General features: G+C 36.0%; 1 protein-coding gene across 7 annotated transcripts in view; it reads left to right on the top strand.

Moving 5' to 3' along the window:
* Positions 1–21,609, top strand: part of IMMP2L (inner mitochondrial membrane peptidase subunit 2) — an 890,955-nt gene that overhangs the window by 66,889 nt on the left and 802,457 nt on the right. For all 7 annotated transcript variants that reach the window (XM_042922358.1, XM_042922372.1, XM_042922363.1 and 4 more), the window contains one exon: positions 4,071–4,174. In XM_042922358.1, the coding sequence (XP_042778292.1) occupies positions 4,071–4,174 (104 nt within the window). The remainder of the gene's footprint in view (positions 1–4,070; positions 4,175–21,609) is intronic.

Raw genomic sequence — 21,609 nt, 5'->3', positions numbered from 1 at the left:
AGAAAAGTCACCATCCAAGCAGTCCTTTGAGAGATAAGTAGAATTTTCCAAGTAGGGAAAAGGTTTTCTGGGCAGAGGGACAGTCAGATGATGGGAGACCCAAAGGGAGAGTACGAAATTGAGGTTGACTCAGGAGTATTTTAGTCTGGGGAGCAAGGTGAATGGTGATACTGTTAACTTAGGAGGGGGATGCAGAAGTATAATTGGGAGCTGGAGTCGAAATCATCTCTCTTCTGGGCATGTTAATTTGGGAAATTTTTAGGAATTTAATTAATTGATTTTTTAAAATTCTTTCTGCTGAAAATTATTAATCACCTTATGTGCCTGGGTGTTAAGAACACAGACATAAGAAACAACATATTCTCAAAAGGCTTATAGACTCTTGGGAAGACAGACAAGACAATAATTACAATGCACATTTAAATATGCTGTGATAGAAATGATCACAGGTTGTGATGAAAAACTTGAGAGTTTTGCTCACCTAATGGAGACTGAAGATGGAAATGGGGAGAAGGAGAGATCAGGGTTATTAGGAAAGAATTGCTGTGACCTTGCCTCATGAGACTCAAATATTGTTTTGTTGTATGAGTTAACCAGATGGCACAAGGTGGGAAAAGGGGACAACATTGCAGGCAGAAATATTTTCTTATATGATGCCTTGAAAGTGTCAGTGGATAACCTGCTTGTGGTTTAATTTAACCCATAGGAACTCTGCAGGTGGGGATTGAATGGGTCCTGCAGATCATGTGTTTCTTGATTTTGATCTTGAAGCCAGTCATGTTGGTAGTGTTGGGAAGTTAGTGAAGGATTTAAAGTAGGAGAATGACTTGATCAGATGAGATGCCCAGCAACCACATAGAGCTATGTGCTAGAATCTCAGAAAAGTAGTTGGTGTAGGAGTATAAATCTAACTGGGGGTTACAATAGTGATAAAATGTGCTTCCTGCTTAGTTGTAGAGTCAGGTAAACAAAAATTACATTACAATATGTAAGTGTTGTAGTGTGAAGTGCTATGAATTGAGTATAGAGGAGGAAGTGATTTAGGACTATGCATGTAGGAGTCATTGGTATATGGATGGTATTCGCAACTGAGAATATTGATCATATTTTGTCAGAAAAAAATTAAAAGCAGGAATGAGTGAGCTAAAGGTAGAATTCTGGAAAAATGCAAACTTCATGGCATAATGGTTGAAGAATAATTGTCTAAAGCTATTAGTTTTGTGCTGTGGATTGCAATTTATTAGTAGGTTATAAAGTCAACATAGTGGATGTGAACTTAATATGGTTGGTTATAGATAGAATTTTAAAAACAGATTAGGAGAGAATAAAAAATATCAGGGTGTATGTAGTAAAGGTAATTATTTTGTGAAGTTTTGTTCAGAATTATGTATTTGTTCATGTGTGTAAATGTTTCTCATTATGAACGGTGGTCACAAACTTTTGAAAAACACCAACAAAAGGGAATGAGGAAGAGCAGTCAGAAATTACTAAATCACTTTTGTTCTTCACTAATCTGATGGCGAAAAAAAGAAACAAACTCAATGAAAATGCAATGGGAAGGAGATTTTCTCTTTGTGGTTCAGATGGTGTCCCCCTAGGCCACATTTATTACACCATGTGGTATAGGAGGAAAAATACAAAGAAATAAGGGAAAGGGACTTGCAAGATACTGAACTCAAAGACAGAGAATATGAATGAGAGAGATTGAACCCTTATGGAAGATGAATTTTTTTAAGTTTACTTATTTGTCTTGAGAGAGAGTGAGTGTGCATGCATGAGCTGGGCGGGGGGGGGGGGGGTGGTGAGAGAGAGAGAGAGAGAGAGAGAGAATCCCAAACAGTCTCTGTGCTGATAGCAGGACTTGGTCTCACAAACCATGAGATCATGACCTGAGCCGAAATCAAGAGCCGGGAGGTCAACTTACTGAGCCACCCAGGCACCCCAGAAAGGCGAATTTTTAATCTAACCCTACTGTGTGATGGCAAAAGCATTCCCTAGCACATGACCCCAAAAGCCCCCAGGATTCATCCTACTACATCAGCTCTGTTCCTTATTATGGGTGGAACCAGAGGAGGAACCTGGGAAAGGATTCAAAACTACCTTTCATTAAAATTGTGATGTAGTATTACCAATAATAGGGATTACTGAGAGCTTGACTATGGGTTAAGAACTGTTCTATAAACTTTAAGTGAATGATTTCACCAAGTCAGTTAAAACTTGTAAAGCTCTTAGAACAGTGCCTTGCACTCAGTATGTCTGGCTCTTATTAATAGAACAGTGCACATGGTAAGCACTCGTGACTACTGGCTATTCTTGTGTACTATTATTGATTAGGTAAGGTACTAACTATCATCACTTTACCACTAAGGAAATCAAAGCATAATAAAGTTAAGTAAGTTGCTCAAGATCATTTAGCTCAAAAGAAATGGAATCATTAAGGAATGAAGTGAAGTAAATGACTGAGGTGAAAGTGAAAGACTGATTAGTGTAGATACATGGTGAGTTATAGGATAATTGGTGCCTGAAGTATGATGAAGGGAGAGGGAAGAGAAAAGATGGGCCATAAATGAAAGATATTGTGAAGGAAAATAAAAAAAAAACCTCCTTAGCTTGGTGACTGGTTAAATATGAAGTAAAAAGATAACTAAGATTTTAAGCTGGTTGACTGGGAAAAGGTAAATAAGATGTAAGAAAATAAGGAAGAAAACCTTTTTTGGTAAGAAATCATGACAAAGTCCATTTAATCATGTTGAATTTTACGTAAGATCGTTAAATGAAATGAGTAGCCGGAATTCAAAACTAAAGATAGAGATATTTAGGCATTATCACATAAAGGAGTTGGTAGAAGCTGTGGGAGTGTTTGAGATCTTCAAAAATAACCAATATATTTTGGCCACAAAAAAAACCCTGGGTAGTCCAAAATAAGATCATGATAATTGTCCCCACACAAAACTTCTGTAGCTTTGCCCACATCTGCTTTGTAGAAATCTTCAAGTAATTTCAGGGATCTCTGAAAAAGAGTATATCACTACTGCTCCGGCGGCTGGCTGTGGTCTGGCATCCACGGCCTTCCTGGCTCCTGCCGTGGCTGCTGTGGCTCTGTCTCCTCTTGCTGCCACTGTCAGTGAAGGTGGAGAGGCTCGGCTGTGGTTTGTTTGGCCCTTTCCCACAACCGCAGAAACTGCAGTTTCCCCTCATGGCGTTCTCAGAGACCCTGGAGAGTCCATGGTGAGAAAGCTCTCCTAGCTTTTCTTTTTCTTTTCTCATTTTCACTCTTCCCACCTCAGGTTTCAGACTTGTTATCCACTGGCTGTTTCAGCACCCCTGTCCAAGTGACAGGCCTGCTGGCTTCATGGTTCTTCAATCAAATTTTTATGCCTAGACAGTTCCTGACCTTGAGATGAATTCCTCACAAAATGTGTCTCAATTTTTTTCCCTGTCGATCCTGAGGCACATCTAGAATCATCTGAATCCTAGAATGAAGGTCATTTATCAGGTTTAAACTGGGACCACAACCCTTACTCCCTCTTCTCTCTAGAAAAGAAAGGTCAGAGTGGGAAATTCCCATATGTACCATGATTGTTCCATCCCCTGTTTCTTCTGCTCCCTTCTTTTCTTCATGTGGGTGTTTTCCTGGTTGATTGGAGATAATTTCTGCTTTTCCGCAAATGAACAGTGATGTGCACTACTGTGGAATTAGATCCCATCTGAATATTCCATTGGGAGGTTTGATTCACTTCTTCGTCATTTTTTTTTTTTAATCCTTCTTAAAGCTTTTCAAACCTCTTTGCTGGAGCTTAGTAAAGATTTGAATATCTAGCACATTTTCCTTTCAAATAAGTATTGGTAATGTATTTCCTCCCCCTCCCCCCACCCCAGGTTCACCTGTGAAGAATACCGATGAGTCTTTTTGAAAACTCATCATTGGCAGTTACTTTAGAACAGCAATTTATTGAAAGCTACTATATTAGAAATGTTTTATTGCACTGCACTAGAGCTATGAAGTGCAAGGAACCATGAAGATTGAAAAATACAAATGATAGATGTGTCTCTTTCTCCTTATTTTTTAGCCTTCTTTGAATCCTGGGGGGAGCCAATCATCTGATGTAGTGCTTTTGAACCACTGGAAAGTGAGGAATTTTGAAGTACAACGTGGTGACATTGTGTCATTGGTGTAAGTAAATCAGAAACATTCTTTATTTTTATATAAAATTATTTATAATTGTCTAATTTAACTGGTAATTTGCCGTGACTATCTTTGCCAATTATTAAATTAATAGGTACATTTTAACTATATATTTTTAAAAATCATTTTTGAAATGTAACAATGTTGTAAACAAGGATTTTTCTTTTATATCTAAAATATATCAGTTGATTGAGATATGTGAATTTGGTAAAATGTTTTTAATGAAATGTGGATCAGAAATTATATTGATGGTCCAGAGTGCTTGTATTTGGTGTTGGTTTGGATTATTTTGAAATTTTGCATCTTGGAAGCAACTCTTTTATTACTTTCATTTTTATTAGTTTGTGTAGGTACACAATATTTCTAGAAGATGATAATTGTGACATGAAATTCAGTGACATTTTTATGTATTAGTAATTGAATGGAAATAAGGCAGTTTGGAGGCTTTTGTCTGGGACCAAAAGGTGGCACTGTTTCTCTGCTAAAGTACTATGACTGGTCAGGAACAAAAATTTCATTCCAATCTTAATGTAGAAAAAGAATGTCAAAGTGTGTATAACTGACGCAGTGATATAATATATAGTCCCAGTACATGCTTGGATGGTTTAGATTTGAGATTTGTTTGTTTGTTTTAGAAGTAAATTCATACTGAGAAGACTGTAACAGAACTTGCCTGATTTCTTCTGGTTTCAGCTACTTATAAAAATGTTTTAATATGACTCCCTGTTATGGTAGTTAGTGCATTGGGGTAGCAATTAATGTAGCAGTTACTATCATTTGTTTTAATGATAGTAATATCCTGGCATTTGGAGAAGACTTCCATTTATATTTCTAGTTCTTGAATTGGAAAGATTGTTTTTTGTTGAATGAGAATTTATAATTGTGTGGTAAAAGCAAAACATGATCTACTTGTTCATACTTCACCTTTGGCTAATGGTTTGTGGAAATAGATGTTTCATAAATGTGTCTCCTTCGAGCCTGTTTCATCAGGATTCATTTTAAAACACATTAACTAAATCTGGTTAGTAATTAATAAAATAAATACATTCAAGCAGAGTTTTGTATGGCATACATCCAAGGATGGGGATTAAATGCTTCTCATGTTCTTGAGAGCTTTCTTTAATATTAACCTATGCTTTTTATTTTGTCATTGAGTACTTTTTTTGCAACCTCCTTAACAACCTTTTCCATGCTGGGTTAGCCTGTTGTGTGCTCATTATTCTTTTGCCTTTGGTTTGACAAGGTTACATTCTCACTTAGTCGGTGATGGAGAGGATACCCACCCAAGTGAAAGAGGTCACACTATAAGCAGACAGTTGTGCAGGTTTTTTTTTTTTTTTTTTTCAGTGAGAAACATGCTGACTATCCCTAAGCAAGTAAATTTGAATAGGTAATTGGAAAAAAAAGGGCTCCTTGAAATTCAGGGTTTCATGGGTCCATAAAAGTACACTAGCATATTGTGGACTATGTGAAAAAGAGAGCAGTATTCTCTTATATAAATATTAAACTAATTGATATTTATTATATAAATTAGTTTGAAAATAGTACATTCGAATTGGGGTTGACATAATAAATTATAACTACTTTGGCTGAACTATATTTTTAATGAGTTAATTATGTGCTATATCTCTATTATGTACAAATAACGCAAATTTTCTTTCATAATGCTTATTGCTAGCAGGAGCCATTTACATAAAAGAATGCTTAGTGATTGGTATTAATTATTTAACAACAAATAATCATTAAGCAATGATTGTTATTTTTTCGTGAGAAAGAAACAAAAAGTCTTTTGCTAAATTCTTTTTAGCATGATGTGATACTATATAAAAGACATTATTTAAAATCTGCTTTTAGTTTTATGAGCAAAAATGCTTTCTAAATGTCCTTATATTTGTATGCATTTTATAGACTGCTTCATTTGCAAAGATTGATGTTGGTTTGATTTATGTTCATTAATATATATTTAATTCATGTCAACAGTGGATATTTGCTTTTCTTACAAAATGTACCAGTCTGATTTTAACTTAGATGTTAATTATCATTACTGTATCAGAACACTCTATTTGAAAAATATGTGACTCATAAGAAATGGGTGACTAAATTTGAATTAGGGCTAAATTTAAAATGTAGTTTGTCATTTTGTTTACAGATTGATATAACAAATTTCATTGATATACAAATAATCTTTGGAAACAAGGTAGTATGATAATTTATATTCTAAAAAATCCCGGGACAGCATTTTATACATTCAGTGGGTGTGGAAATATGACATTTTTATTATAATATTATATATGTGTTTCTGGAAAACTGCAGTATGCAATTTCATAAAGTAGTAGGGCTTAGGCAGCTTTGTAACTAGAGCACTAATGAAAACAATAACAATTCAGTAAAAGTGCTAGTGTCGTTTAAAATACATGACATTTTTAATAAGTTAACATTGCAGTAGATGTAGGATTTATTTAAAACCAAATGGCTGAAGATGCCTTGATGGAAGGCTGTGTAAGAAAGGGTTGAGCTTGTCTACGTACTCAAGGGCAGAGGGACATTTTCATCAGAAGTTACAACTAGAGAAAAGATTGCAAGCTTTGTACAAAATGTACTGATACCAGAGATGTATCCTCTGCTCATTGTTCACTGTTATTTTACTTACTTACCTACTTACTGACTGACTAGTCGACTTTCTTTCTCTTTCTTTCTTTCTTTCCTTCCTTCCTTCCTTCCTTCCTTCCTTCCTTCCTTCCTTCCTTCTATTTTTTGAACAATGATTAGGGTTAACCTTGCAATAAGCAGTTCTACGAGAAGAACTGAATGTGTAATTCCTGGCTTACTGCTGTTAGTATACTTAGCCTTCAGTTGCTATTAGCGAGGCAATGCACTAATGATAAACCAGTGCAGCTTCTGCTTTATACTGAAACCCATTCTTCATATTGCCTATGAGCTAATTCATGTTAGAGAAACACATACTGTAGCAGAACAGACTTTTCTGTTGCCGGGGGTTTTGTTCAGAGCTCACTGACCAAGGCTGTTCCCTAAAGCATGGAAGATCTGAGGGGTACATATTAGAATATGCTTCTCTGCATCTCTTATCTTTTCCTGTCACTTTCTTTATGTGAAAAGTAGGTCTCAGTGGAGCTAATGTTTAAGCATGTTATTCAGTAATGTTAAATCAAAAGGTATATTTATTTAATAACATTATTCGTCACATAAAATATTATTTCCTGTCATCAAGTCCTGGGTATTACTGAGTGTATGTAGGTGACATCATACTCTCTTAGTGGATTTGCAAACTAATAGTGGTGATTAAGGTGGATTTTCTATACCTTGGAATTGACTTTTCATTAACCTGTGTGATGGCCTTACTCAATAGGCTTAACATAAGTAGCGTATTTACAGTGATATATCAATTAACAAATGCATCAGGACAGAAGTTCCTTCTTGATAAAGTTTCAAATAACCACATTTAAAAGTCTTTTAACTTTTTATTTTGAAATGATATTAGACTTCAAGAAAGATTGTAAAAGTAGTATAGGGAGTTCCCATATAACTTTATTATTTTTTTCAGCTTTATTGATGGTGTAATTGACAAATAAAATTGTGGTATTTAAGTGTACAATGGGATGATTTGATATATGTATACATTGTGATAGGATTCCCCCCCACTGAATTAATTAACATATCCATTACCTTACGTATTTACTGTGTGTGTGTGTGTGTGTGTGTGTGTGTGTGTGTGTGTGTGTGAATCTTGAAGTTCTACTTTCTAAGCAAATTTCAGTTATACAGTATGTTCAGTTATATAGTTATACAGTATGTGTAGTATGTCACCGTCTTATCCATTAGATCCTCAGACTATTCATCTTATCCTCCCTTAAATTGACATTGTACACTACCATGGTACAATTATTGAGATGAGGAGTTGACCTTGACATAGTACTATTAACTAATTGCAGACCTTATGTGAGTTTCACCAGTTTTCCCACTAATGTCCTTTTTCTACACCAAGATCCTATGCAGGATCCCATATTTCATTTTTATTTTTTATGTCTCTCTAGTCTCCTCGATCTGTGATAGTCCGTCCTTCCTTCCTTCCTTTTTCTTTCTTTCTTTCTTTCTTTCTTTCTTTCTTTCTTTCTTTCTTTCTTTCTTTCTTTCTTTCTTTCAGCTTGACACATTTGAAGGGTCCTTGCCAGTTATTTTATTGGAAAATCCTTACCATTAGAAATGTTGGGGTCAATATATGTTCCACTGGAGAAGCATGCTGTTGATGGCAGTTGCTGGGGAAGCTCTGGCAGTGGTAAGAGCTGGAGAGGTGGATTAGACAGGTCAGAGAAGGAAACTTTCAGGCATATAAGTCAATTTGGTTCCTTAGGACCACATACTTGGGTCATGACTAAGAGACTCTATGGCTTCTGAAAGTCCACACAGTCACATTTACTGCTGCTGGGAAGCCAGGAGGAAGAGTCATGAAGGTGGGGAGAGGCTAAATTTATAGTAGAGATAGAAGAGAAGGAACTAAGGCTAGATCATGGATGGTATTACATTGAACCCATGTTCAGTTCTAGAGTAGAAGGTTAGGGTGGGGAAATTCTCATTTCATGAGTACCTCTATATATCAGGCATTGTGCTAAGTACTTTGTGTATGCCATTTTTACTTAATTTTCCTAACAATATCTGGTGATAGTTATTTTTAATACAATGAAAATGAGGTTTAGCAAGTAAATAGCAGAGCCAGAATGCAAATCTAAGTCTCCTTGACTCTGAACCTGTCCTCTCCCATATAGCAGGCAAATGTGGCTATTGAGCAGCCAAAGTGGTTGCTGCCACTTGTTAAAATAGTAATATTTTAGATATCTTCAGCCAAATAAAATACATTATTCAAATTAACTTAACCTGTTTCTTTTTCTTTTTTTTAACATGACAAGTAGAAAATTCAAAATTACACATGTGACACACACACTCTGTTTCTGTTGGACAGACAACACTGTGTCTAAACCTTTTCCATCAACTATGCTACTTTCCTGGAGTGTGTCTAAGGTGAGCTAATGTGAGATCCTAAAGTCTGGGGTGGAAAAATACTAACTTAGTTGCTATGAAGCAAAGGCAGACTCCCAAATATAGCTAAACACTTTGTGTTGGTGAGAGTATTGGGGTGATAAGGTCCAAAGACAAAGAAAAAAAGACGTACAGATCTACGAGAGAGAGAAAACCTGTGTCCTGTATCCACAACAGGTTTTTTGTTTTTGGTTTTTTTTTTTTTTAAGTAGGTTCCAATCGTAGTGTGGGGCTTGAAGTCCCAACCCTAAGATCAAGAGCCACATACTCAACTGTCTCAGCCAGCTAGGCACCCCCACTACAGCTTTTAATATGTATTGACTTTATTGTTTTCCAGTCACTGGGCCATGAGTTCTGTATTCAATTTTATTGAGTTCTTATTTTAACCACCCTCTACAAGTAGGTACTGCTGTTATTCTTATTTTATATATGAGAACAGTGAGGTATAGAGAGGTTAAGTAATTTGCTTAAGGACAAACAGTCATTGGAAGAGCAAAGTTTTAAAGTGCCTTTTATCAAATCCTATGTTCTTAACCTTCCAACTATAAAGCTTCCATATATTGTGGTTGTGGTTTGGTTGAGGACACTACTTATTCTCAGCAAAGAAGCCAATCAGGCCCTAATATCTCTACATCTATCATTTATCCCCATTTCTGTAATGAAATTTATGATATAGTTATTCATGAAAGGTAGTCTCTTCATTAATAGAAATAAGACATTATTATAAACATATAGTGTACATACAATTTCCACAGCTGTTTTGTGACATGCTAAACTAATTGCCACTTTCTGACAGATGGCCACTATGATGGTGACAGCTCTAGCAGTGAATGTTAGCAAAGAGTTATGAAGATTTCAGCCAGGGAAATAGATGAAATAGAATAGAGCCTTTGAAAAAAAAATGAAAGGTGCTAGTTCCTTTGTGTCGTGAGTACTTGTAAATCTTTAAAGATCCCTTGATCCATGAAGGTAAATTAATTGGAATCTGCTAAAAAACCAAATTCAGGTTTTGAAGAAATGCTTAGAGCAATGATAATACTGTATAATGACCCGTAATTGTATTAAAAGCCAGTTATCTGTTGAGCTGGAAGAATATAATTGTGGATGCTTATCTATTAAATCTGTGCTCACTTTTAATCTTTGTTTATAGCCAAATATTTTTCTGAGTTTGTACGTAATATTGTATGTTTCAGGAACACAAATTTAAAAAGACCACAACTTTTATTTTTATTTATTTATTAAAAATTTTTTTAATGTGTATTTATTTTTGGGAGAAAGAGACAGAGACAAGCGAGGTAGGGGGTAGGGCAGAGAGAGAGGGAGACACAGAATCCAAAGCAGGCTTCAGGCTCTGAGCTGTAAGCACAGAGCCCTATGTGGGCTTGAACTTGTGAACTGTGAGATTATGACTTGAGTCAAAGTCAGATGCTCAACCAACTGAGCCACCCAGGTGCCCCAAGACCATGACTTTTAAGGAAAGGTTCTATAAGGAGGATTGAATTTCTTTTCTCCTCCTCCTCCTCTTCCTCCTCCTCCTCCCCCTCCCCCTCCCCCTCCCCCTCCTCTTCCTCCTCCTCCTCCTCCTCTTCCTTCCTCCTCCTCCTCCTCCTCCTCCTCCTCTTCTTCTTCTTCTTCTTCTTCTTCTTCTTCTTCTTCTTCTTCTCCCTTTCCTCCTCCTCCTCCTCCTCCTCCTCCTCCTCCTCCTTCTTCTTCTCTTCCTCCTTCTTCTTTCTCCTTCTTCTTCTTTCTTCTAATTAATTGACTGTAAAAATGGTGGAGAGTGAAATCCAGGTTGTAATTTATTTTGATGAGAAATTTACTTTTTCGCACTTTCAGTTACCCATAGTAGTTTGCATTCATTACTAAGTATATTTGCAGATGATACTTTAAAAAATGAGACAGTGTAAGTATTATTGCTATTATTTGATATAGATTAAACTGATTTTGTAACTGCTACTCATAGGCAAACAAAAAGTTGATACCTTCAAGGTAGTCCTTAGTATCACTTTGCTTTCTTGAGTAGGATAAACTGCCTACACACTTGTTATACATTTAATTGTGCAATAAAACATTTTCTTTAGTTCTGAGACAAATTATAGCTTAGAAATGTTCATAAATTTCAGTTTTGAGTTATTGAGATTTTATGGTAATGTAACTATAGAATATATCCATAGCTTCTGCTTGGCCCATTTCATAAATCTTATATCCTTTGAGAGATGACTAGAAATTGTCAAAGAACAAAGTTATGCAAGCAACATTCTATGAAATAGTAGGCATTTATGTTTGTAACTGTCTTTATTTTTACTGTGAAAAAATCTAGTATCTGAGAACACTATGACTTTTATTAAAAAAAAAAAGTTCAGGACAGCATTTATAAAGAAGGAGCTCCCAAATACATGTTATATGTTATATGTAAGGAGTTAGATTGAACTGTTAAGGAGAAGCATTTTGAATATAAGTTTAAATAATAATTCTAGCAGAAAAATAATTAGAATTTTGGAGAAGCAGACAATATAGGTTTCAAGCAGTGCATGTAACTCAGAAAAATAAACTGTTACATAGGTAGGGTTAACCTGTTTTAAATACTTCTGGAACCAATAAGATACAGATACACGTATAAAGATAGGCCATTAAGATCAATCAATATCTGATTTCCATTTTCATCTGTGATAGATTAGTTCATTTCAAACTAAGGCCCTTACTGAGAAGCATCAGAAAGCTGTATTAAAAAAAAAAATCGACATGCTTTATAGCTCTATCAAAGGGCAAAGATCCAGTGAAGAGAAACACATGGAGGTGCACCCTGTATTCAGTGCCACTTTTGACCTTGGGTTGTCATTTTGTAAGCACACCATGGACCATGAGACTGAGAAGCCTAAGAGTGGCAGCCAAGATGGTGAGATGCACAGAATCTTTGACGGTTTTACATTGCTAAGGAGTCAAACCAGAGTTCGAGGAGGAGGAGTCAGGACCCCAGTAAAATTCCATACTTTTACCTGGAACCCTTGAAGGGTACATCCTGGGAGGGAGAACTAGAAATAACCATAACTTACAAAAATTGAGATGTAGCCTCTGAAACTCAATCCTTATTTTAATGTGGCCTGCCTTTACTTTAACTGTGTGTCTTTGCCAGAAGGAAGAGACATCATGCAGAGTCTCTACAAGTTTTTGTACCCAACAGTTGGCATTCCATAAAAAAATCACCGTGGATATCAGAAGATAAAAGAAGATAAAAACAAAATGAAACAATAAACAGTAGAAACAATCTTGTACTGATCTAGCTGTTGGATTGATCAGATATGGGCCAGAAAATAATTATAATCAATATATTAAAAATTGATGAAAAGATGAAAAATTCCATCAGAGAATCAAAATCTATAAAAAAATTAAAAAGGAATTTTAGAAATGCAAACTAATATAATTGAAGACAAGAACTCAATTGATGAGTTTGACGGCAAATTAGATATAACTATGGAGAGGATTTGTGACCAGGGTGAAAGGTCACTTAGAAAGTATCTAGACTTGAGTACAGAGGAATAGAAGATTGTGACATACAGTGAATTGTCAAGAAGTAGGTATAGCACATAGTGCAAAAGGCTGACTTCCATCTGATTGGAGTAGCAGAAGAGGAGGAGTTAGAATGGGGTGGGGGAAGCACTATGTGAATAAAGACAAAGTATTCTCCAGAACTTATGAAAGATATGAAGGTACAGAATCAATGAAGTTCAGACCTTCAGTTGACCTTAAACACATTTAGGGCACATGGTGGCCAAACCACTGAAATCCAAAGAAAAAGAAAAAAATCTTGAAAAGGGGTGGGGGGAAGACATATTCAAAGAATGGAAAATATAGCTAGCTTCTTAACCAATGGGAGATAGGAGATAACTGAATGATATCTATAAAGTTCTAAAGGAAAAAAAAGTTCCAGCCTAGAATTTTATACCTATTGGAATTATTTTTCAAAAATGACGGAGAAATAAACTCATTTTCAGACAATAACCCCCTAGCACATGCTTCATTGTCCTATCAGACTTCACTTCTTTAAAAAAATTTTTTTTAATGTTTATTTTTGAGACAGAGAGAAAGAGAGACCGACCCTGAGTGGGGGAAGGGCAGAGAAAGAGGGAGACACAGAATCTGAAGGAGGGTACAGGCTCTGAGCTATCAGCACAGAGCCCCATGTGGGGTTTGAACTCAGGAACTGTGAGATACATGACCTACACCAAAGTCGGATGCTTAGCCAACTAAGCCACCCAGGCACCACTGGACTTCACTTCTAAAACAAATTCAAGGTAATAAGACTTTTAAGATGGCAGCTGCAGAGCATTAAGTGCCCAGTATTTGGTCTGAGCTCACTCATGTGTGACTGTGCTTGTCATATCCTTATGAAGCTGGCCCAGTGCTTCCTACAGGGGTCCACATTAGACATAAGCAGGGCTGATCTGAGCCATTACTGTAAACAGTAATGTTCGGGGTAAAAAGTTACATTCTTGTTAAAGTTTGAACAATATGGATCTGTTAAAAAACCAGTCATGGGGCACCTGGGTGGCTCAGTCGGTTAAGCGTCCGACTTCAGCTCAGGTCACGATCTCGCGGTCCGTGAGTTCGAGCCCCGCGTTGGGCTCTGGGCTGATGGCTCAGACCCTGGAGCCTGCTTCCGATTCTATGTCTCCCTCTCTCTCTGCCCCTCCCCGGTTCATGCTCTGTCTCTCTCTGTCTCAAAAATAAATAAACGTTAAAAAAAATTAAAAAAAAAAAAGTCACATTTCCTCAAGTTTACATTAATAAAATAGGTGCTAAGTATAATAGGCAGTGAATCTCAGTGGTCTCTGAGAAGATTCTATACCCTAATCCCCAGTACAGTGAATATGATGAGATATCATGACCATGAGTATGTGACCTTGCATTGCCAAAAGGGACTTTGTAGATGTAATTAAGGTTGACCTTCGGTTGACCTTAAAATAATGAGGTTGTCCTGCATCATCCAGGTGGGCCCAGTTTAATCACATGAGTTTTTTTTTTTTTAATCTTTATTTTTGAGAGAGAGAAAAAAAGTGCGAGTGGAGGAGGAATAGAGAGAGAGAGGGAGACACAGAATCCGGAGTAAGCTCCGGGCTCTGAGCTGTCAGCACAGAGCCCTACTTGGGGGCTCTAACTCAGAAACTATGAATTCATGACCTGAGCCAAAGTCAGATGCTTAACCAGCTGAGCCACTCAGGTGCCCCTCACGTGAGTTTTTAAAAGCAGAGGCCGAAGTGAGGGAGATGTAGTAGAAGAAGTCAGAGCCAAACACGAGAAGGCTCTGAAGCAGTGTTGCTGGCTTTGAAGATTTAGAGGCCATGAGCAGGGGAAAGCTTGCTGCCTGCAAGAGCTAAGAATAACCTCTGGCCAGAGGCCAGCAGAGGAATCAGGACCTCAGTCCTATAACCATACATAATTGAATTTTTCCACCAACCTTTTAAGCCTGGAAATAGATTCTCTCCCATTCTCCAGATAAGGGCCCAGAGCAGCTAACACCTTGATTTTGGTCTTCTGAGACCCTAAGCAGAGTACCCAGCCAAACCTGCCATACTTCTGTCCTAGAGAATGGGGAGTTAATGAATGGGTGCTGTTTCAAACCCCTCAGTTTGCTTAAAATTGTTATAGTGCTAGTAGAAAATTGTGGTAAGCAATTAAAAGTTACAAACAGTTCTATTACTACCCTAAAATGTATAAGGAAATGAACTTTTACAAAAGATTATTAAGCATTTGCAAACACTGATTTTATTTAGGTACTTGACTGATTAAAAGTTATTTTCTTTTACATAAAATAACTGTCAGCCTCTATCTGCCAGTTTCTTGGTACAAAATATAGGACAAAGCTTCAGGAGATCTTGCCTCTCCTTTCAGCTGTATTACCTGTTAACTGGCTGAGTGACCTCAGACCAGTTATCTTAATTACTCTTTGGGTCAGTTTTAACATCTACATAATAAGAGGTATAGACTGGTTGGTCTCCAAGGTTCTCTTCCATTTAAGATTGTATGCCAATAATTTTAGGGAGCAGGATATAAGAATCAATGACTCAGAATATCACAAAAATGCATACTTTTGCATACTTTTTAAGCTGGAGTCAAAACCGATTTGAAATTTTTGAAAGAAGCCATGTTGGCACATTAAACAAAAGTTTTACAATGGATAAGGAGACTTTGAACACCAAGGCTCTTTTGGTCAAAGGCATCAAATGAATTTGTGTTTATTAAGGTTATGTATTTAGTGGAAATTATTGAAATTGGAGAAATTAAAAGTTGGCATGTGAGTGTTTTACAGGGGGTGAGAGCAAAATCCTTTCCTGTTTGCTTAAAATCGTTCAAAATAAGAACCCTGTAGAAATCTTACATTTCTTTACTCCTTATAATTTATGCTGGGAGCTGTGTTACTAGGACTCTAATACTTAATCTTGTTCTTTAAGATGTGCTTCCTACCAGTTAACACTCTGTCCACTTGTTCTTATAAAAAACATGAGAGTCCAATATTCTTTTTCATAGGTTAGATCTGGGAAATGTGAAAGAAGTATCAAAACTTAAACATAACCTTATTCGATCCAAGGTCGGTAGTTACCGTCTCATTTTTCTTTACCTTTTATTAAAAAAAAGGCACTGTTTTTGGTGAGTGAAGTTGGAGGTTGCTGGGAAATGTGGCTGTGGCTGATAAGAAAGGGAAAGAGCTTAAAGCAACAGCCACCAAACTTTATCTGTGCTTTAGAGCTCAGGAAAACGTTGCTGTCCAAGAAGGGAACGGGAATCTTTTCTTTTTCTTTTCTTTTTTTTTTTTTGGAAACTATTTCCACCAATGAGAAGCCTCAATGACTCATATTATGAAAGATTACTCCTTGCATAATCTAGTGACAGGTTTACTCACATTCAGAGGTCAGGTTAATATTTACTGAAGGCACCACAAATATAAGTTTCACTTTATTAAAAATTGTATGGATGTTGAAATTGCTGACAGAGAAGCTGGCTCAGTTTGATATGGCTATGGATATGATAATTATAATACGGCATTTTGTGCTTTCAGAGGTCATAAGTTATATTGCAAAGATTTGTGTATTTGGACTGCTGAAAAGTTACTGTAGAGTACTACAACTAAACAGTAGGAAACATTTCAGTGTGAGTAGTACATCTCCTGTAAATTTCATTATAGAATTAAAGAAGAATCATTAAAATATTTTAGGTTTATTAAAAATTCATTATTCTAGTAGAGGTTCTTTAAAGTGCAATAAGAACTTGAAGAAATAATAGGGAAGTTTTGGTTACCGTGACAGTGTGTTAATTGAGTTGAAGGAAGGTAAAAAAAAATGTATTAACAGAATGGATCCAAATTTGCCAAAAAAAAAAAAAAAAGAAAAAAGAAAAAGAAAAAATATGTGTAATAAATCAAGAGGGGAAATCAGTTAATAAAGAAAGAGGCCAATTATCAGTGAAGGAGGGGGGTATATTTAATGATTCTAAATGCAAGGTTAAACTGCTTCAGTGAATTTCAGTTTAACAAAAAAAGAAGAAAAGCAATATGGATAATTAGGCAGTAATAAGATCATACTGGAAAAAAGAAATCAGAAAACTGCCTTAGGTGTTAGGGGAATATTGGCTAATGAACTTAACCTCCTGCAATTATCTTTGAATACTCATTTTTACTCTGGAAATGGAGGGAGTGATGTTTTTAGTTATCTTCAGAGTGGTATGATTTTTTTGTGCACATTTATTGTACGTAGATTTTTAAATGGTAACAAATAATGAAATGGAGAAAACTAATTTCTCATGGGAGGGATATCCTCTGTAATTCATTAAAATACTGTAATTTTAGCTATAATCTTTTTTTGCTATTGATCAATTCTTTAAATTTGGATTCTACTGTACTCAACTGTTTGACAACAGAAACACGTTTAGAGGCTGTCAGCCTAATTGAACCATTCATAGAAATTCAGAACAGGAAATTATGATTCCTATAAGGGTTTCTCAGTTCAGGTTTTATTAAAAACATAAATGGGTAAAAATCCCAAATATTGTCTAAAGGCAGATTTTTCTTTTCTCAGATTAACCCAATTATCTATATGTAAATTATTAAAATTTTATAAAGATGTTGATAAAATATTGGCCATTTTTGTAGTTTGTATCTTGGGCCTCTGAATTGTTGGAAGATCTTGGTTATCATTTCTGGAATCAATATAAGGTCTAATTTTACATGACCTTTACTAATCATCAGATAGAATAGTAATGAAGATAATTAAGTTCATAGATGATTCCAAATTTAAAGATGGTATGGGTATAGAATTTGGGTTAATCTCTGCTTCTATGATGCTATGTTGAGAAAAAGGTCATCTGAAATATACAGAAATATCTTTTATAATTATAGCCTTTTTTTGGTGACTGATAATCTTATAATTAGCTTGACTTTTCTTTTATTAGATATTATATCATATATAGTTCTGCATCGTATATTAATGTGGACAACCAAAGAAAAAGTCTGCTTTTAAAAATACTGGCAGCTTCTCAACAGGCTATTAGCTCAAATAGGCAACAACCCAAGGGGCAATCATGATTGTCTACTCAGAAAAGATTTGGACCAGATATCAAGAGACCTGGGTTCTAGGCTCTCTCTGGCACTAAGGGATTGTGTGTCAATTAACTTGTCAATTAACTTCTGTGGACTGTTTTTTTGTTTCTGTTTTTTAAATAAAATGAAGGGGTTGCACTCAATAATTTCTAAGGTAGCCCTTAACTTGATAGTTGCTTTTTTCTGTGATTATTTTATTTTCTACATGTGTAGATTTAATTTATTTTATGATATGAGATGTATCATAGCATTTGCTGGGTACTTACATGGTATTTTATTATATTTAAAAATGTTGACAACTTACTCATTTGGCACATATTTTCTAAGTGATTACTCTGGGCATAGAACTAGCCACTGTGCTAGAACAGTAAAGAGATCAGAAGGCAAAGTACCTCCTTTCATGGGAATGGATGAATGGATGTATGGATGTATAAGACATTCATTGAATAACTGGAATACAAAATAGATATTTTTGAAGCTTGTCAAAATTGTAGCAGGTGGGCATATTAGAAGGGAAGCTTGATATTCTTTAAATCACCAGTTGTGCCCAGATCATACAGTGGCTTGACCTGGCTCCCAAGTCATTTATGTGCATTTCTTCCCAACACTGGATTTAGTGACTTGAAATCAGCTCCGGTATGAGTGTTTGTGTCATGAAAATTGGTGACCACTACAGACCAGGGCTTTAGAAGTGTTTTTTTTTTTTTTTTTTTTTTTTTAATTAAGTAATCTGGTTTAAGAGCATGCCATTGGTGGTAAATGTTGTCACGTGGCACAACAGAAATGGACACATAGTTTCTACCCTTGTGTATCACTGATCAACGCAGAGATGAGGCAAAGACATGTGGTGTGTGATGGGTTGATAGAGCCATGTGAAAAACCATTGATAGGATACTCACACTAATGAATCACTGAAGGAAGAGGAGTTGAAAGAAAAATAGGTGTGAATTTGAAACTGGATTTTGAAGATGGGGTGGTGCCTACGGGACCAGAGAAGCAGCAAGAGAGTTTTAGAGATGGCATGTATAAAAATTTTGAGGCAAGTGTGAACAGGTGTATGGAGGAAGTGGCGAACAGGTTTGTTGATATAGAACAAGGTGTTCTCATATGAGCATTACAATGTCGAGATCACATATTAGCCTGTGCCAGTGAAGCCCTCAACACGGCTGGGTTTTCCACCAGCAGTAAAGAATGGAAGGCTATCTTTGAATTTAGCAACCTTATCTTTCAGTGATGCCTTGAGAGTTAAGGGAATAAAAAATCCTTTCTACCAAATTATAGGCTTGATGTCAAATTGAAGGCCTAGAAAATATTACGTGTAGAATCCTGATATTTAGTCTACCACAGATACTTATAACATGTCTTCACCGTCAACTGTTAAGTCATTTACTCTTAATATAAAGTAGGTTGACATAAACACCAACACTGGGAGGCAGCCTTCCAGCACTGCAGAGCGGTAATCCTCCAGAACACCATGCTGCCTTATGCTTTACTAAAAATGGATAATGGTGAAACACTTAGTACTTACTATGTAGTAAGCTAAATGGCAAATACAAGGAAGGAAAACTGGAAAACTCTTCTCAGGATGTGCTGCAGCTCAGCTTTAAATGACACCTGGATCTGTACTTTCAGGAAATAACTGCAGCCAGTGGGCAGGCTGCCATATGGGAGTCCAGCTTGGAATACCTTTGAAATGGATGAGTATACTAACTCCCATCATTTGAAGAAGGGTCACAAACAACGAGGCAAAGAATTGAAAACCTGTAGATCAAAATAGAAAACTTGCTTTGAAATTCACAGTCATCCTGTGCATGCCTAACTCCATGCTAGGTTTGCATCAGTCTTTTATCTGTGTGATACATTGAGATAGCAGCAGATATTCAGGAAGTGGGAGCTGGAATTCTTTATTGCTCTCAATAACATTTTAGAATACCAATAGTGGTTTTATTTGTTAAAATAAATACAGGGTGGGCGTACAGAATGAAATAAACATGCTGTCTAATCAAATAATCTAGTTTTCATTTTTTAGCTCTGTGTTTTGGAGCAATAACTATGAAGAAAATAACTATCATGATTTCGGCAGTTATTAGCTTATTCAGCTATCTCACAAAATTAAGTGCTATGTACAGTTTAAAGTGAGGAGTTTGTTTTTCAGTTTTCACATGGAAAATTAGCATTAAAAGAAAATGTAATAAATGTCATTCTTACTTTTTCCCCCTTCTTAATGTGCCCTTTCTTACACAGGAAGTAGAAGTAGATTCTAGTAACTTGGAGTATTCAGGAAATTACAGCCAGAGATTTTGGTTATTTATTTCTGGTTGGTACTTCTGAAATTGAGGTTGACCTTTAACATAGTGAGTGGTTGAATGATCTTTGAAGGTTTCACTGGGCAGAATAGAACTTGAAATGTTGCTGGAATTTGAAACATGGTATATGATCATATACTATAGCAACACTTTGGACTTCTTGATTTTTAACTTTCCATAAATATTGTATATTAGGAGCACCATGTTGTCTTAGTGAGTTACCACTTGTGAATGGTGGGGAATGCCACAGGAGTTGAGAAGTAAATTCTTTGAACTTGTTCAACTACATTTTCTTACTATTGTTTTTTAAGAGGTATATGCTTGAATGGGTGATACTGTCTTTTAAATTAGTGTGGAATTAGGTCGAAATAATTTTGGAGTGTATATATGCCCAAAGTAAAACAAAAGCAAAACAAATCCTGGGTTGAGATACCTTAAATTGTTATAGGTTGGCTGGTGAACATAGGAAACTATGTTTATTGAGGTCATGATTTTAATGTGTTCGGAGATTATGTTTTTTATTATAAGTAGTCATTTTACTGGATGTGGCACAGAATGAAATGTACATAACAGTTTAGCTACTATTATTTTTTAAAATTTAAATTGTTAGATTTTTCACTGATGTCTCAAGAAGTGAAATTATAGCAGCAAACCTGTGGGTGAGTTCCCTGGGTTTTCCTTCGAATGAAATGGGTGACCTGGGTAAGCCATCTAATTAGTTATGACCTTAGCTTCTTAAACTACACAGTCATGAAGTTGTCCTTTGTGACTACTTTATAAACTTCACCTTAATGTGATAGATAAATTGTAAGGGCCGATTCTGACAGAGCCTTTCTGAATTTTGGTCTTCTTCCAATCCAGAATTCATTCCCTGGATCAGGACTGTCCATGTGAGCTGTGTATGTATGTGTGTATGTATGTATGTATGTATGTATGTATGTATTATTATTATTATTATTATTATTATTATTTTAAATTTAAATCCGAGTTAGTTAACATGTAGTGTAATAATGATTTCAGGAGTAGAATTTAGTGTTTCATTGCTTACACATAACACCCAGTGCTCATCCCAACAAGTGTCCTCCTTAATGCCCATCACCCATTTAGCCCTTCCCCCCACCCAAAACCCCTCCAGCAACCCTCCATTTGTCCTCAGTATTTAAGAGTCTCTTATGGTTTATCTCCCTGTTTTTATATTTTTTTTGCCTCCCTTCCCTTATGTTCATCTGCTTTGTATCTTAAGTTCCACACATGAGTGAGGTCATATGATATTTGTCTTTCTCTGACTGATTTATTTCACTTAGCATAATACACTCTAGTTCCATCCACTTTGTTGCAAATGGCAAGACTTCATTCTTTGTGATCACCAAGTAATATTCCTGTGTATGTGTGTGTGTGTGTGTGTATTTACTGAATCTTCTTTATCTGTTCATCAGTTGATGGACTTTTGGGCTCTTTCCATACTTTGGCTATTG

Source organism: Panthera leo, chromosome A2 (assembly GCF_018350215.1).
Source record: "Panthera leo isolate Ple1 chromosome A2, P.leo_Ple1_pat1.1, whole genome shotgun sequence".
Lineage (NCBI taxonomy): Eukaryota > Metazoa > Chordata > Mammalia > Carnivora > Felidae > Panthera > Panthera leo.
Note: the sequence above shows the minus strand (reverse complement) of the source record. Positions and strands in the feature narration are given on the sequence as shown.